We start from the raw sequence: 16,314 nt of genomic DNA, 5'->3' as shown, positions 1-16,314 counted from the left end.
CATCTTGGGTCTAAGAAAGGAGCTGCTGCAGATGCTGGCTGCGAAGGGGGCCCACTGGCACGCTCAGCTTCCCCGGCAGCGCTTATAGAACCTTAGGTTTGGGTTGAAGGGACCTTAAAGCTCCTCCAGCCCCAACCCCTGCCATGGCCAGGGGCCCCTTCCACTGGAGCAGCTTGCTCCAAGCCCCTGTGTCCAACCTGGCCTTGAGCACTGCCAGGGATGGGGCAGCCACAGCTGCTCGGGGCCAGTGTGGAAGGATGAACAGCTCAGCAAGCTCGCTGGCCTCGTGGCACTGGGTTTGCCCTGCGGAAGCAGGGGAACCGGTGCCCATCACCAGGGCTGTTTCCCATACTAAGAGTGGGTGGAGAGGGAAGATTCACCGAGTGCTGAGATGAGGCTTTCCTATAGCCAGACACAGCCCCGCTGCTGCCCAAGGGGCGCAACGACACCGAATGGTTTCACCGGAGGCAGTGAAGTCACCTCGGTGATGTGCCCCATTCGCAGAAGGATACGGCCATCACAACAGCAAACCTGTCCTCCGCGGTAGCTGGCATGTTGTGACAGGCCGTCTGAATGTCACTGACAGTGGTGTGCAGGTCCTTTAGGTCAGCTGTGAGCGTTCTCTGATTCACTGCATGAGAAGAGAGGGGTCAGGGTTAGGAGGCTTAGGGCTGGCTTCCTGCAGCACAGTGAGAGCCATGGGTGAGGCAAGGTCTGACACTGGGTATAAAGCGGCAGCAGTTTGGGCAGCAGTGAGCCTTCAGTGACAGAGCGGTTGGGGCAGATACAAAATCCAGCTGGAAAGCTACAGGTACAGACTTCCAAGTGGGAATTTACATCCCCGGGCCTGCATTTCCTCCTTTATTTACCCACTGTGGCACTAATTCCCAAGGGAATTGCCCACAGCCAGCAGGGGATGGGGTTCAAGGATGCAGGCTCTGCTCTGTGTGCAGCCAGCCTCTGTGGCACCACCTCAGTGGATGGGTGATCCCCAGCAGCTCTGTCACTTGTCTATGGCAGGCAGGGAAGCAGGATGATGCCCAGCAGTGCCATAGCTGTTCCCGGATGGTGAACCCAGCACACAGGGTGCTGTGCACTCTGTACCACCCGCAGCAATAGCGCTGGCGCCCGCGCTGGGGATGCAAGGAGGCAGGGGCTGGGTGGAGCAGAGCAGCTCCCGGCCCTTCCCTCTGCTGCACGGACACCTCTGCACTTGGGAAGCCCTGCTCCAGGTCAGGAGGCTCAGGTCAGGGCGCAGAGCACTGCTGAGGCACTGCCATGTGCGGCAGCACGGGATGGATGGGACCTCCCGTCACCGAGCTCATCCCTCCCTAACCCCATCCTCTCACTCAGGACCATCCCTCACTCATTTCGCTGCCATCCTGCTCATGCCAATGCTGTGCAGCTCACGACTGATTCCAGACCCAAACAGAACCAAGGCACAGAGCTCACAGATGCTTTCGTCCCTTTACCTTTGGCAGCGAGCGGCACTGTGGGAAGATCCTTGGCAAAGCCCAGGAGCTCTGGGAAGTGTTGGCTGAGTGACTTGGCAAGGATGTGCAGGAAGGTGGATTTCCCATCTACGGTCTTGGTGGTGTTCAGCTGCAGCAAAGCAAAACAGGTCAGGAGGTCCCTATGCAGAGGAGACTGGGGTTTGCCGTGTGCTCAGCATCGGTCACCAGACACACAGGGGCTCCTCTGCTCTCTCAGCTCACCCCGCGTTCACGTGCGTGGCAATACCAGCCGTGATATGTGGATTAATGGTTAAATCGGACATTTAATGTTTAGACAGCACGTTGCACCCAGAGGAGTGGTGTCGAGGTGCTATTCGATGCTCTCACCCCATCCTCCACAGCAGCCCACGTGGGATGAAGACCTTTGGTTTCTCCAACCCCACAGCCTCTCAGCGAGCACGGGTCTGAGGCCCCAGCACACTGAAGCATCAGAGCACTGGTACAGCCTCTCTGAAGCCCACCCTGCACATCAATCCGGGACCCTTGTAGAGGGACAGGCACTTGGAGCTCCCAGCATTGGTGCCTCCCCGACAGAACAGCCACACGTTGTCCTACCTCAGTGAGAAAGTTGATTTTGAAGCCCGTGGTTTTGCTGGTCCGGGGCTGCCCGTTGTTCAGGTAGTTCCCCATCGCCAGCACAAACTGCAGGGAGAAACCCCAGTGAGAGACTGACCAGTGACCTCCAGCACTTACATTGTCCCTTCTCCTTCTGGGTCACAGGGACCTACAAGTGATGTGGTAGGAGCAGAGCTAAGAAGCCACCCCCTGTACCTGGGGCCTCTTCTGTGCCAGGTCACTTCTGCTAAGGGGCCCCTAGAGGCGTTCATAGAGCATCAGTAATAAAACACGACCAGTTCCTTCAATGGGTTAGACTGGGTGCGTGGGTACATGTAAAGGCAGAATTCCTGCTGGTTCTGTACACACTGGCAATGCCAAAGCTCTCCTCTCCCTGAAGCCTTTTGTGACTTTTACCTGTAAGGGGGTGTTTCAAAGGGAACAGTGACCAGCAGAGCCGGCTTTCCCCTCCAGAATGCTCCAGTTCCTTCTGCTGCAGCTGCGCAGCCTTGGAGGCACATCAGGACCCCGGAGTGGGCTCACCCGAGTCCCAGCATCCCTCCTGGGGCCTGGCGAGCAGCAGGGACCTCGGACCATGGGGGTTTCAGGCTGGGGCTCTCTGTTCACCTCCCATTAATGTGCAACGAGCCATTGCCCCCTGTTGACTTGGTGTTGGGGGTTAGTGCCCAGGTGCCACTAATCTGGAAATGCCTTTGTCGCATTTTGACCTCATTTGTGCCACCTGCTGCTTTTAAACCCCCATTGAACATCAGTGTGGGGCAGCTGATGTCAGTGGGGTCAAGGAGCCCTGCAGCAGGATCTGTTCTCTCCTGCAAGCTGCTCAAGCTGCACCCGGAGAGGTGCAGGGCTCAGCGCTGGGACCGGAGCTGTGCCTGCGATGCCCAGGCTCCTGCAGGCATTCCTATGGGTGCCGGTGGCTGACAGCAGCAGGAAGGACTGTGCTGACCTCCAGGATCTTGGCCAGCTTCTTGCTGCTCTTCAGCTCCAGAGAGGCCTTGCAGATGCACTCGTAGCTCGCCTTGATCTCCTCTGTCTTCTCCTGCAGAGTGGTCTTAAAGTGCAGGCTGCGCAGGCGGATCTTGTACTCTGGCACTGACAGCATCTGGGATCAAAAGGAGGGGGGAGTTATCACTGCTCCCGTCAGCCTTAACCCTCCTGTATGGGGTTTTTCCTGGGATATTTCCCTGTACAGGGGAGCAGCCTGCACAGGCAACCACATGGAGCAGCCTGACAGTGGCTGGAAGTCGCAGGGCACAGCCAGTTTGCTGCCACAGGATGGGGACATTTCATGCCAATATCCACAAGTGACTTTGTCACCAGGAGCCGGGCAAAGTCATGGAGCAAACATCAAGGGATGCTTCGGCAGTGGGAGCTGCTGGATGCCGCAGCCTGAGCATCAGTGCCCAGCGGTCCCTGTGACCGATGCCACCAGCTCTTCCCATCCCACAGCATGCAGGAGCATCCCGCGGATTGCTCTGTGCTTTCCTCCCCTGCAGCTCCAGCGGGACATCCCTGGAGCACATCCCTGCCCGCAGGTACCTGCAGCACAAACTGGTCGGGCTCACTCAGCTTCCCAGGGTTCTCCTTGTAGCTCTGGAAGCGCTGCACTTCCTCCCCATCCGGCGCGTACAGCAGGAGCTGCTTGATGTGGGAAGGCTCCAGCCGGTCCGTCTCCATCGTCATGAGGATCTGGCGCAGCTCCGTGTGCGACAGCTTGAGGTGGGCTATGAGGATGGCTGTGGGAAGGGAGGGATGTCACTTGGAGGGGAGGAGGACAGGACCCCGGTGGGGACGGCTGTGCTGGGAACAGGCTGCCCAGCAGCGTAGGGCCAGGAGGAGATGCTCAAGGTGTGAATGGTGTGGACCGCTCCATGTGCCCGCACTGGCACACAGTAATCCCTAGGGAAAAGAAGGGCTTCCCACTCCATAGGGCCCTGCAGAGGCTGCATGGGGACCCCGAGGAGTCGCTCTGGTCCTGCAGACCCCCCCAGGGCATTGCATTCTGTGCATGCACATCCCCAATGCGTCCGGCTGGGTTGCTATGGAAGCCACCCCCTGCGTCTCCTCTTCTCCCACATCCCTCATGGACAGGAGACCTGGGCCCCACAGGGTCCCACCAAGCCCTTCCATGCTCCTTTACATCAGAAGCACATCCTGGAGAAGCAGCACTGCCCCTTGCACACCCTCCCTGCTCCATGGGACCATGCAGGCTCTGTCCCTCTGCCCCCCGAGGCCAATGAGCCACATCCCATCTCCATCCCTTGTTGGAAACGCTGCTTCTTCCCCCTGCCCAGGGCTGAGCCCAGCCTGGAGGCTGCAGGAAGAGCCCAGAGCAGCAGAGCTGTGCAGGGATTGTGCCCATGGGATTGTGCTCATGTGGCCTCCTTCCTGTTACCTTTCCAGTTCTCTACATCCCCGGCCCCATCTCTGGGCCCGTTTTGGGCTGGGTTCACCCTGCTCTTTACTCACATGTGTTGTAGGCCTTTTTGTGGGACAAAATCTCAACCACGTCTTTCTTTTTAAAGTTTTCAGGCATGAGAGTTGGCTCTGGAAGAGAAACTGAGAGATTTAATCATGGGTAAGGACGGGCTCAGCCGGCTCCAGCGGGAAGAAAACTGTCCTGAAAACAGGGAAACCATGAGTGACACAACGGATGCTTTGCACACAGCAATGGCTCCGGGAATCCTTGAATTCAGCGATTCAAAGATCTCCTCAATGGAGGACTCAGTTGGAGCTGGAAAAGGCAAAACGAGAGGTGAGACACACAGAAAACCCCAGACTGCCCAGAAACAGCCCCAAAATGATGCGTCCCATTTCATCCCACTGCCAGTCCCAGCTGTATCTGCCCTTTCCGGCTTAGCTCTGCCCATGCTGCCATCATGTATCTCGTCCCTTGCAGCAGAGCTCAGCCATCCCATTGGCATTTTGCTTTCCCAGGGTAAATGAGGCCATGCTGCCCCACGGATCCCTTTGGGAATCCTGTGCGGGACAGGAGCTCTCTGCTTGCACCCTGAATGTGTCAGTCCATGGGTCTGCAGGAGACCCCTATTCAAGAGCAAGAGGGGAGATGTGCGGTAGCTGTGGACCCCATACATAGGTCTTGTGGGGAGCTAGCATATTATATATGCAAAAAGAGAAGTGGTGTTTGTACTGCTCTTTATGGACACAGAAATGTTCTCGTGGCTTTCTCAGGGCCGACTTCCCAAAGCTCCAATTCGCTTCCCAACTGCAGCCATTCAGGCAGGGCCGTGCACGGCGCTGGCCGTCCCCACTGCATGGACCACGGCAAGCAGAGGCTGTGCCCAGCTCATTACTACGTGGTGCAGGTTTGAGCTTCTGCTGTGGTGTGGGGCCACTCCAGCATTCCAATGGCAATGGTGCTGTGAGAGCTGGGAAGCAGCGTGGGGAGAGAAACTCCAGCTGAGTTTCCTGCCCCAACCAACTGAAACGTGGGGAGAACACAGGGAACAGCAGCCAGGGACATTAAGGGAGATGGGGAAGCAATCTCCCCATAGTGACTGCTGAGCCACACAATGCTGAGCATGAGCAAAGGCCGTGCTGGGTGATGCTGGGACCAGACACTGCCCCTCTGCCCCCCAGCTCCTCCCAGCGCCCTGGTCTCTGACCAGTACCAGGACCTGTTCTGGGGCTCAGGTACTTACTCGTAGGCTTCTGCGTCCCGAAGTGCAGCTCCAGGTCGAGGTATTTGACCATGTCGCTGAGCTTGTCGTAATCGGAGTCCTCCCCGAGCTGCGGGAGGAGGGAGAGTCAGGAGCCGCAGGGACACCCAGCACTGCCCAGTGGTGCCCAGTGGCCACCTTCCCTCCGCCCCAGCTCAGCTCCATGTCCCTAAGGAAACCAGGCCAGGTTGGTGGCACTGGAGACTCGGCCATCGCAAACCCTGGGCAGAAACCAGAGCCTGGTGAACCGGTCACCTCCATGCAGGTGGCTTCTGCAGGAGTCACCAAACCCAAGTGATGGGACCTGATCTGCTCTCGGAAGAGAGGAATAAACCTGGAGATGCACCCCAGGAGCGTTCCCTCGCGGCTGCAGCCTGCGGGTTCATTGAGCTTTAGCAGAACCCACAGAGCCCTCCCTGCTGCTCCTCCCTTGGGACGCCATCACCACAGCTGGGTCCGAACAATTCCAATGTTGAGAAGAAACAGCATCAGGGAATGCTTAGGTTGGAAGGGACCTTAAAGCTCCTCCAGCTCCAACCCCTGCCCCGGCCAGGGACCCCTTCCACTGGAGCAGCTTGCTCCAAGCCCCTGTGTCCAACCTGGCCTTGAGCACTGCCAGGGATGGGGCAGCCACAGCTTCTCTGGGCACCCTGTGCCAGCGCCTCAGCACCCTCACAGGGAAGAGCTTCTGCCTAAGAGCTCAGCTCAGTCTCCCCTCGGGCAGGCTCAAGCCATTCCCCTTGGCCTGTCCCTAATATGAGACTTTCTGTAATGTTGCATCTTCAGAGTTCATTCCCATGGCCAAGGTGTTGAATGTGTGGCCCAACGAGGGGTTAGGACATTGTGCCCCATCCCTAGCAGTGCTCAAGGCCAGGCTGGACACAGGGGCTTGGAGCAAGCTGCTCCAGTGGAAGGGGTCCCTGCCCGTGGCAGGGGTTGGAGCTGGAGGAGCTTTAAGGTCCCTTCAACCCAAACCATTCCATGATTCCATGCTCTGGGCAGTGCTCAGGGATGCTCCCGATGACCTGCACAGCCTCAGCACAGGGGCCCTTCCCCATCCCACATGGACCCTCACCCCACAGCCCCCTCTCCATGTCCATACCTGCCCCCAGATGGTCCCTTCCGAGTTCTCGACCTGCTCCCACCGCAGCCTCTTGACGCTCATGTGGTTGGACTCGCTGCGGCGGTGCAGGAGCCCGCGGTGCAGGGGGGGCGCGCAGGGCACCGGGGGGGGCGGCGGCGGCGGCGGGGGGGGCGGGATGGGCTGCAGGTGGCTCAGCAGGGACTTGGCTGCCGGCGCTGCCACCGTCTTTGTGGCCTCGGCCTTGGCGGGGACAGCCTGGGCGTCATGGAACTGCAGGGGGGGCGGCGGAGGGGGGGGGCTCAGCGGCGGGGGGGGGATGTGGTCCGACAGCGTGGAGTAGGTGAGGGAGCTGCCCTCGTCGCTGCTGCTGATGTACTCGCTGCTGCTGACGTCGTTGGTGACGTAGCTGCCCTGGTCATCGTGGAAACTCATCTGGTGATGGAGAGAGCAGAGGATGAAGGTGGGACCTCATCGGGGTCCTGCCCTGTGCTGTGCATCCCTCCCTCTGCCCTCCACAGAGCCCCACGGGCGGCTGCGCATCCATCCCAGTGCAGGCTGCCCATGGGTGGCTCCGCAACCAGGGCAAAGACCGTCACCGAGCCACCCCTGCGCCGCGCTCACCTCCTCGTAGTCATTCTCAGGGGTGAGGAAATCATCCACGATGGTGACCCGGTGCCCCAGCTGCTCGCTGAGGGCATCCAGGAAGCGGTCGGTGTCGCGGCTGCGCGGGGGCCTGGAGAAGGTGAAGAGCTTCTTCCGTCGCGACAGAGGGCTGGGCGCGTAGTCCCGGTGCCGGGGCGATGGGGCCGGGCTGCTGTCGAGGCTGACGTAGGGGTTGGACTCGGTGCTGCTCGGGGAGGCCACGCTGCTGTGCAGGCGGTAGTAGCACTGCTGGGACGACACCGGGTCGCTGGGCCAGGAGATCACTGACTTGCGAGAAGCTGCGGGGCAGAGCAGCGCTGAGGGGCCCTGCAGGTGCAGCTCTGCAGGAGCTCGCGCGTGGCACCATCGCTGCTTCGTGATAACGCAGCACCAAGGGGAAGCTGCAAGCCAGCAGTGCTGAGCCCCCCGGCACTGCCTGTCGCCATGGGGCGCTGATGCTCACCTGTAGCGTGTGGCAGCTCCGGGGCAGGAGGCGATGCTCTGTGCCGGGCAGTGCTCCCCATCTTGCCAGCAAAGCTGCTGAGCAGGCGGTTTTCCAGCTCTGCGTAGACGGCCGACATCTGCAAACCAGGCAAAGAGCTGCTGTTGATGCCTGAATCAATACAGGGCTTGTGGAGACCCCAGAGACCTGCGATGGGGACAGGACAGCCACAGCGGACCCCCAGCTCTTTAATAGAGAGCTTCACCCAGCCCAAGGCTATTCCCCAAGAGCCTCACAAGGCAGCAGGAGGATGCTGGCAGACACCAGTTAAAGCTGTCTAATTGCCCAGGGAAGTGATCGGAGGTGAGCTCTGAGGCAGGGATGCTGCAGCCACCAGCAGGTATTTACATGGGCACATCCTTTCCCATTCCCTTTCCTCTGCTTTCCTGCATTAGCACTAAAGGGGTCAAACTGCTGATGCTGTAAACGCGATGGTCCCGCACAGGTCGGCCAAGGGCATCGCACCATTTTGGGGTTGGGTGTCTCCGGCAGGGATGTGCCGTCTCCAGCCTGTCTCTCCCCAGGGATCAGCCGAACCGGGACCTCCACGGTGTCGCTCTGGCCTGCGGGGAAGGGAAGGAAGAGACAAACCAGTCAGGGACCCCCCTCTGCCTGTGCCCCCCGGTGCCCCTGACCCATCAAGGTTCCCCCATCTCCTGCTGGGACCCGGCACATGGTGAAGCACCCGGAGCTGCCGGGTCTAGGAATCCCAAGGGATTGATGCAGGGCAGGTGACGGCCCCGTGCGTGGGCTGTGTGAAACAGAGAATGTCTTACTGCAGCTCCCCTGGGTGGCAGCAGGAGTCACCCGGCAATGAAGCATCATGTGTGCTAGAAAACAAGTGCGATGGAGCAAAAGTCCTCTTGTGCCTTGCCCTTCGCCTCTCCAGATTCCCTTTGTTCCTCTCTAAAATGAAGACAGTATTCATCTCTCAGTCCACCCAACTGGTAGGTTCGAAGGTGCCTGTAAATCCTCAGCACCAGAGCAGTGCTGTGACCATGGTGCTGTCACTGCGTCCCTCAGTAGTGCTGCACACAGGGGATGGTGCCAAACGTGGGGTTTCCATTGCAGTATTTCAGGGCAAGAGAATTATCCAGGACACGTGCGGGACTTTGTGCTGTGCTGAGAACCCTTGGGTCACTGAGACACCGCCGTGCCTTGGGTGCTCCTTTATGGTTCCTTGTTCAGCCTCCCTGGTAGGTGCTGGACAGGGGTCACCACTTGCAGCATCGAGGCTGCAGAGTCCCAGATCTGATCCTTTCAGTTGCAGATGCCCAGGCAGCACCGGCCACCCCAGCAGTGTCCCTGAGACAGGGCTCTGCAGGGCACATGAGGAGGGAGGGGGATCCGGACCCCATGAAGGCACAAGGAGTGACGTTGGTTTGACGGGCTCCAGATAAAGCTGTTGTTCCCTCCGCATCCATGGGGTGGATGCTCAGAGGCTGATGCTGCAGCCCTGTAAGCTCCCAGTTTATCCCCAAGGGCATGTGAGGCGCTGCCGGGAGGACGCAGCCCGCAATCCCTGCCTTTCCCAAGCCACCGGAGGGCAGGTCGGACGGATTCGCATTGCCCGCAGCCACCAGGCAGGAGCCAGGACATCCAAGCCCTGGGCTGGATGGATCGATGCTCACTCCGCCTTTCCCCCCCGTTCCTGCTTAGACCGGGCCGGGCCGGGCGGCTTGGGCACAGCGGAGCCCGCGGGACCCAGCTCCCCCCTCCCCAGGGGACCCCCCTGTACCCACCTGCGGCCCCGTCCTCGGGGCGGGGGGTCCGAAGGCTTCCCCTGCACACAGAGGCTCCTCGCACGGAGCTGCGGTACCGCTCCTCTGCCTCCGGCTCCGCTGCGGCACAGAACATCCCCGTGAGGCACGGACCCCGCGGCTCCCCCGGCCCCTCGCCGTGACCCGGGGCTCCCCCCGCGCTCCAACAGGACACGGGGTGGCTTTATCCAGCGGGACTGGCATCCAACAGCTTGTGGGGCACATGAGCTCCAGCCCTGGGCTCGGCTGGTCCAGAGGGACCTGGCTGACGCCTTCCGGCCCTCAGGAAGGGAGAAGGGGCCAGCCCTGAAATGGTGCCTGGAAGAACCACGGTGTGTGATGGATTGGTCCATGTGCAGTGCAGGGCTCAGGCTTACAGCAGGGTGAAGATACCGGAGCATCAGGCTCCATGGTATCTGACAGACCAGTGCGTGGACAGCCCGGTACACACAAGCACCAGAGATCATCGCTGTTTGGAAGAAGCCCAGGTGAGGGACTAACCCAAACTCAGAGATCTCTGGCCATTGGGCTTCCCTGCATGGACACACACACAATGCACCAGCACAACCAGAGCTCCACATGGTCTGAGGTTGTCCCTTTCACCTGAGAAGCTGAAAGGAGCGAAGTACATCAGGTTCCCTCTGCTCTAAGGTTTATACGCTCATTTTAGGGTCTAAGTCCTACAACACGTTAGGTAGGCTGGGGCATGATTCCACACACACAGTGGTAATTGAGAGTGTAAATGAGGTGAGCAAACACCCAACAGGTTTCCATGTGCGCCAGGGGAAAGGCTGTGCTACAATAACTGTGCTCCTCCAAAAGTCTCTCTGGAAGCACCCCTTCCTCTTACCTACGTTGAGTCTAGAATAAACACCTCAACACAACGTAAATAGCTTGGAATAGATGAATTTGAAAGCAGTTAAGAAGTCTGAATCCAAAGGTTAAGCCATTTCAGCCCGAATTTGCCCTTGCTTTTCTGCTGTCTGACTGCAAACCCCGTGTTCCTCAGCTTCCAAAAGCCTTTGCTCCTGAAGGCATCATCTCTGGTGTCATCTCCCCTCTCAATGTGGTTTCCTTCCAAAACCGCAAGGTACAGAAAAGGTGACCTCCTGCCTGACATCTGCAAATCAACCTCATCAGTGACAGGAGCTGGAGACCCCTTTGTGCTGCTCTACATCCCACATGTAAGGGCAGTGAATGGGCAGGAGCCAGGCTGCAGCTGGCTCCCAGTGTGAGGGAGCACGGTCCCCATGGACCTGGTGGGACATAGCACATCCATGTTGGGACTTTCCTCTCACCTTCCAAGGACTTGTAACCCAGAAACCTGGCAATCTTTTGCTGGCAGTGCTCCTGCTCCTCATAGGTCAGCAGCTGGTAGATAAACTGCCAGATGACTTGCTTGGCCGGTGTGTCCAGCACCGGGTACACATCCACAATGAGAGTGTCAATGTTCCTGCAGAACGGGAAAGAGAGGCTGGGCAGTGAGCGCATCCCTATGGCACAGCCCCGCTTCCCTGGGCTCTGCCGGAGCTCTGCCATTGGGCATTGACGCAAACAGATCATTCCAGAGGTGTTGGGTTATAAGGAAGGGATGAGCCCTTTGGGAAGTGGAGTTGTGCTGCTGGGGCTAACGGGGAGCATGGGGTGATCAGCAGCACCTGACAGCCAGGGATAGAACCTGGTGCTAGGGAGGGACAGGGTGGGCTGGTGGTTGAGGTTAACCAGGCTCAGTGCTGGGTCCTGCATTTGGGTCACGACAATGCCATGGAAAGCTCCAGCCTTGGGAAGAGTGGCTGGAAAGGTGCCTATGGAAAAGGACCTGGGGGCATTGGCCCACAGCAGGTAAAGATGAGCCAGCAGCGTGCCCCGGTGGCCAAGAAGGCCAAGAGCATCCTGGCCTGTATCAGCATGGCCGGCAGGACCAGAGCAGTGATTGTGCCCCTGCCCTGGGCACTGGTGAGGCCGCACCTTGAATCCTGTGCTCAGCTCTGGGGCCCTCACTACAGGAGAGACATTGAGGGGCTGGAGCGGGGCCAGAGAAGGGAATGGAGCTGGTGCAGGGCCTGGAGCCCAAGTGTGATGGGGAACGGCTGAGGGACCTGGGGGGGTCAGATGGAGAAGAGAAGGCTCAGGGGGGACACGGTCACTCCCTACAAGTGCCTGACAGGAGGATGGAGTGAGGCGGGTCCATCTTTCCTCCCAAGGAACAAGTATCAGGATAAGAGGAAGCATCCCTGATCCCCACAGCCAGCAGCTCTGGGGTGGGCAGCAGGTAAAACACTGCTGGAAGACCAAGCAACGTGTGCTGCCCTGCCCTGTGCTGGGAGGGGAGCCTGGGGGCTTGGCTCATGCTACTGGGGTTCATTCTTGCGCCACTGAGCAAGAGCAGATATCCTGCTAGGATCAGGTCTGTATTTCCCAGTTGCAGACCCCAGGGACTGGATCTGCTCTCACAGCTGCTGCTCCTCAGGCTGAAATACCCAGCTGGGGAACCCCATAGGAGAGCGCAAGCAATGGTTTCTGCTGCCTCCCCCAGCAGTGCAGGCACAGCGGCAGCCCATCCGCATCCCGAGTGGGACCCAGGCTCCTGAGGAGCAGCACAGCCCAGCTCTGCGGGAAGAGGCAGAAGCATCACCCGGCACGGAAGGGACGGCTCCTTCCCTGTGCTGCAGGAAGGTTAAAGATCAAGGGCAGGAAACAAGGGCACTACTGAAAGCCTGGAGTCTGCAAAGGGATCAGTTTCAACCCTTGCAGCAGAGCAGAGTGTGCTCCATCACAGGGTGAGGGCTCTGCCAGCCGCGGCATTCCTGCACTGCCACCAAGGGCGTGCTGCTGCTGAGCTGCTCAGAGTGAGAAGACAAGGATGAAACACTGGAAATTCACTGGAAGAGGTGGAACGGGGCTGTTGGGAACAGCCAGAGAGCAAGAGAGCCTGCAGCATGGGGGACCAGGGTCACCCTGAGGGGTTAGGGATGTGCTGCCAGCAAAGGGGTCTGCATTCTGCTCGGGCATCACTACCAGGCTGGGTACCAGCACTAAAGGGATGGAGCTGCTGCCGAGTTACCGATGTTGGAAGAAGCCTTCCAGCGCCTTGCAGACTGAATAGCGCTCAGGGGGGGTCAGCAGATGCTCCAGCTGCTGCGTGAAGGTCCGTCCTTGGATCTTGATGCTAGAGGGGAGGATCTCTGCCACCCACTGCAGGGAGGTGAGCGCGGAGGAGCTGCTTGGGGAGTCGGCAGCATCCGAGTCTGCAGGGCGCGGGTAGAGAGAGAAGAGACAATTGAACAGATGGAGTCTCCACCGTGGGTTTAAAGGCTGGTCCTGAAACCAAGGGGCAGAGCTGGGGATGCCGGGGCAGCTGAGCGCAACGGGGTTTGGTCAGTGGGCTGGGGACGGTCCTGTCTGTGTGCCCCCAGCCCCTGCCTGCAGCCGAAACACTCGCACACCTTGGGCTCCACCTCCTGGTCCTCAATACCTCGGATAAGGGAGACCTCAGAGCGTGGAGCCTCAGCCCCATAGAAATACAAATCCTGATGTGCTCACACAGAGGCTGTGGCCACAGGGTAGAAACAAGCAGGTTTCAGGCACTGGAAGGCAGCATGGGGACCAGGTTGACTGCCCCTGCCTTCCTGGACCAGCTCCCTGGAGCTCGTGGCTGCTCCAGTAGGACCTGCTGGGCATGAGCTGGGGTATTTTGACAGGGATGCTCTCTGGGATCTATCTCTTCACCCGTGCTTCTTCCCACTTGCTGAGAGCACATGCAGCTGTTGTCCCTTCTCTGGCTCTCTAAAGCCTCTGCTCATGTTTTAAAGTACTTTATGATAATCACTGACTTCAAAAGCAGCATCAGTCAAGGGTTACTTCTGAGTGAACCGAGGCTTGGAAGGGCATTTGCTTTGCCAGGTTCATCTGCACAGGTCCCTGTGCTGCCTCTGCAGTGAGTGCAGGGCAGTACAGCTGCAAAAAGGGACTTGAACAAAACCATGGGATACGCTTATTCATCTAGGAGTATCCATGGGATGTGCTGATCCACTTAGGAATATGAGTAAAGAAGCAGGAGAAAAAATATCCATCTTTCCTTGGTTTCTCCTGGGAGGCAGTGAAGCAGTTTGAGGGCCACTGCTCAGTAGTGTCAAGTAGTGATGTGCTGATCCACTTAGGAATATGAGTAAAGAAGCAGGAGAAAAAATATCCATCTTTCCTTGGTTTCTCCTGGGAGGCAGTGAAGCAGTTTGAGGGCCACTGCTCAGTAGTGTCAAGTAGTGAGGTGCTCAGGTTTGGTCCTAGCACACGTACAAATGAGTTGGTATCACAGATCTCCTAAGGTGCAGCTCTGGAGGGTCCATTGCTGCTCCAGAGGGAAAAGTCAGTCCCTAATTCCTGCCCTGTGGAGCAGCATCCCAATAACACACTGCCCCTCCTGCCTTTGGGAACGCAGCGGTGACCGCGCTCTGCCCTGGGCTGTGGTCCTGTCCCTCTGCTCAAGCGGTGCTGACAGGCACCCGCCTGGCCCCAGCCGCCCTCCCCTGCTGCTGTGCTCACCACAGCAGCTGAATTATTCATCCAGCAGCAGCTATTCCGAGCAGCAACGTCCACACACAACGAGGGGTTTGCACAGCGGCCATGGATGCACGGGGTTGGGTTACTCCAGTCAAGTACACGGCACGGAAAGGACATCGGCAAAGGCTGTCAAGGGCGATCACACACTAGGATGAACCCTTCCGCAGAGCAGCCAAGCCGGAGATCGAGCCTGATCCCAGAAAGCAGGCGAGGGGAGCAGCGCTCCAGGCAGTGCATTGAACCTGCTGAGCCTAGGGCAGCTGTTTGGCAATTCCCACTGTGGGGAATTGGAGCTGGAGATCCAGCGAGGGAGTCCTGCAGCCCCAAACCCTCCTCCCATGCTCTTACCATTGGAGACGTTGACGATTCCCTCTTCCACCACCAAGGTGGGCATCGCCCCGCTGCCCTGCAGCATCGACACCACCTTGTCATGGGAGCAGCTCCTGGGGACGCAGAGAGGCAGGGTTAGGGCAGCACTGGGCAGCAGCTCAGGGTTAGGGCAGCAGCTCAGGGTTAGGGCAGCGCTGTGGGCAGCAGCTCAGAGAGCGCAGCAGTGAAGCAGAGCCTGCAGACACCTCTCTTTGTCTTACAGAAAGCCTCCTCCCATTGCCCCACTCTGACCCCCCCCTGCCCCCAGACTCTCAATCTGTGCTTGGTTTTATCTGTGCTGCACAGAGAAGAGCCCCAGTCTCGCCCTGCGACTGAACCGGTGGTACTTTAAGCTATGCTCAGCCACAGAAGATGAGCTTCTCATTTCAGTGGTGCCGTGCTGCAGGTCTCTCCTTGCCTGGCCTAATTCTGCAGCAAAGGAAAACACAAGGTGGGTGTAAAATGTATTTTTGTAGGCAAAACCATCTCAGAGTGCCCTTGGAAAAGGGTACGGGCCGGCGTGGGACAGCGCCTGTGCAGAGGACAATCTTCAGCTCGTTTCTCCTCTATTCTCTGGCAATGCTGCATCAGCCCTGGGTGTGCTGGATCAGCTGAAACGTGAGGACCTGAGCACTGGCAGAAGCAGCATCAGATGTTTAACCTTTAAATATTCATCACTCGCATCCTGCAGCCTCCTCGCATCTTTTGCTCGTGCTTTTTGGGTGGAAAGCCCAGCCCCAGGACACAGGGGCTGCAGGGGGGGGTGCACGCTCACCTCTGGTTTGATTGCTGTGAGCAAATAACACAGAAGCATTAACTCCTGCGCGGAAATGCATTGCCCGTGGTTCTAAGTTTATGATCCCATTCTGGGAGTGATCCATGGGCTGGCTGGTGCCCTGCTGCTTTCAAAAGCAGAGCCCCAGGGGTTTAACATGTCCAGCATCACCCACAGTGGCTCGGATCAGGGTCTGGGGTGGGTTGCAGTCAGGACACCAGTTACATACAGTGCCACGCATTGTACACGGTTACTGGTACAGAGAAGTCAAAGGAGGAGCAGGGATGGAGCAGAAACACCACTCGCAGAGCCAGTTTTCATATGGGAATGTTAAAGGAGATGTCCACATGGACCAACAGCCCCATGCACCTCAGCAGAGAGCTCTCAGGGGTCACCAGCTCTCATTTGGGTTGCACAAGAGTGAACAATGAAGATACAGGTGCGTGGCCACCTTCCACCCCAGCACCCCTTGGCACAGGTCTTCTAAAGAGCCTCCTACCTCATGTCCAGGCCATTGAGGAATAGGATCCGGTCTCCAGCCTTGAGGGCAGCCTTCTCCGCCGGGCTCCCTAAATCCACAGGGAACAAGAGGGGCTTTAGCTGGCAGATCCCTGCTCACAGGGATGGGGTCCCAGGTCTCCAACTCCTCCATGGCCAGGGACCCCCCCACCCCGGAGCAGGGAATCCACAGCAGCTGGGTTATCTGAGTGAGCTGGGGCCATTCACTGGGCATGGTGATGCCAGCACCCAGCTTGCGTTGGAAACGCAGGTATGATTCCAGGCTATTCACAGCACATGGAACACTTCCCACCTTTCAAGACAGGGAATGCCTAAAGCCAAACCAAAACGCAC

At 58.6% G+C, this 16,314-nt stretch overlaps 1 protein-coding gene and 1 long non-coding RNA gene across 3 annotated transcripts in view; one reads left to right on the top strand and one right to left on the bottom strand.

Moving 5' to 3' along the window:
• Positions 1-16,314, bottom strand: part of GRID2IP (Grid2 interacting protein) — a 37,308-nt gene that overhangs the window by 2,192 nt on the left and 18,802 nt on the right. Inside the window, exons 6-21 of the mRNA XM_065684899.1 lie at positions 15,962-16,031; positions 14,667-14,761; positions 12,823-13,006; positions 11,057-11,211; positions 9,741-9,839; positions 8,464-8,561; positions 7,960-8,077; positions 7,476-7,795; positions 6,873-7,286; positions 5,753-5,840; positions 4,560-4,637; positions 3,630-3,826; positions 3,037-3,192; positions 2,070-2,156; positions 1,473-1,602; positions 513-631 (exon numbers count right to left, since the gene is read on the bottom strand). Of these exons, the coding sequence (XP_065540971.1) occupies positions 513-631; positions 1,473-1,602; positions 2,070-2,156; positions 3,037-3,192; positions 3,630-3,826; positions 4,560-4,637; positions 5,753-5,840; positions 6,873-7,286; positions 7,476-7,795; positions 7,960-8,077; positions 8,464-8,561; positions 9,741-9,839; positions 11,057-11,211; positions 12,823-13,006; positions 14,667-14,761; positions 15,962-16,031 (2,408 nt within the window). The remainder of the gene's footprint in view (positions 1-512; positions 632-1,472; positions 1,603-2,069; positions 2,157-3,036; positions 3,193-3,629; positions 3,827-4,559; positions 4,638-5,752; positions 5,841-6,872; positions 7,287-7,475; positions 7,796-7,959; positions 8,078-8,463; positions 8,562-9,740; positions 9,840-11,056; positions 11,212-12,822; positions 13,007-14,666; positions 14,762-15,961; positions 16,032-16,314) is intronic.
• Positions 7,363-10,810, top strand: LOC136017027 (uncharacterized). 2 transcript variants are annotated; one of them, XR_010613807.1, is made up of 3 exons: positions 7,363-8,301; positions 8,523-8,945; positions 9,070-10,810. It is a non-coding gene; the product is annotated as an uncharacterized LOC136017027 (long non-coding RNA). The 2 variants fall into 2 exon arrangements; XR_010613806.1 differs by having other exon boundaries at positions 7,363-8,945; positions 9,070-9,194; positions 9,263-10,810.

The sequence above is a fragment of the Lathamus discolor genome, chromosome 6 (assembly GCF_037157495.1).
Source record: "Lathamus discolor isolate bLatDis1 chromosome 6, bLatDis1.hap1, whole genome shotgun sequence".
Lineage (NCBI taxonomy): Eukaryota > Metazoa > Chordata > Aves > Psittaciformes > Psittacidae > Lathamus > Lathamus discolor.
Note: the sequence above shows the minus strand (reverse complement) of the source record. Positions and strands in the feature narration are given on the sequence as shown.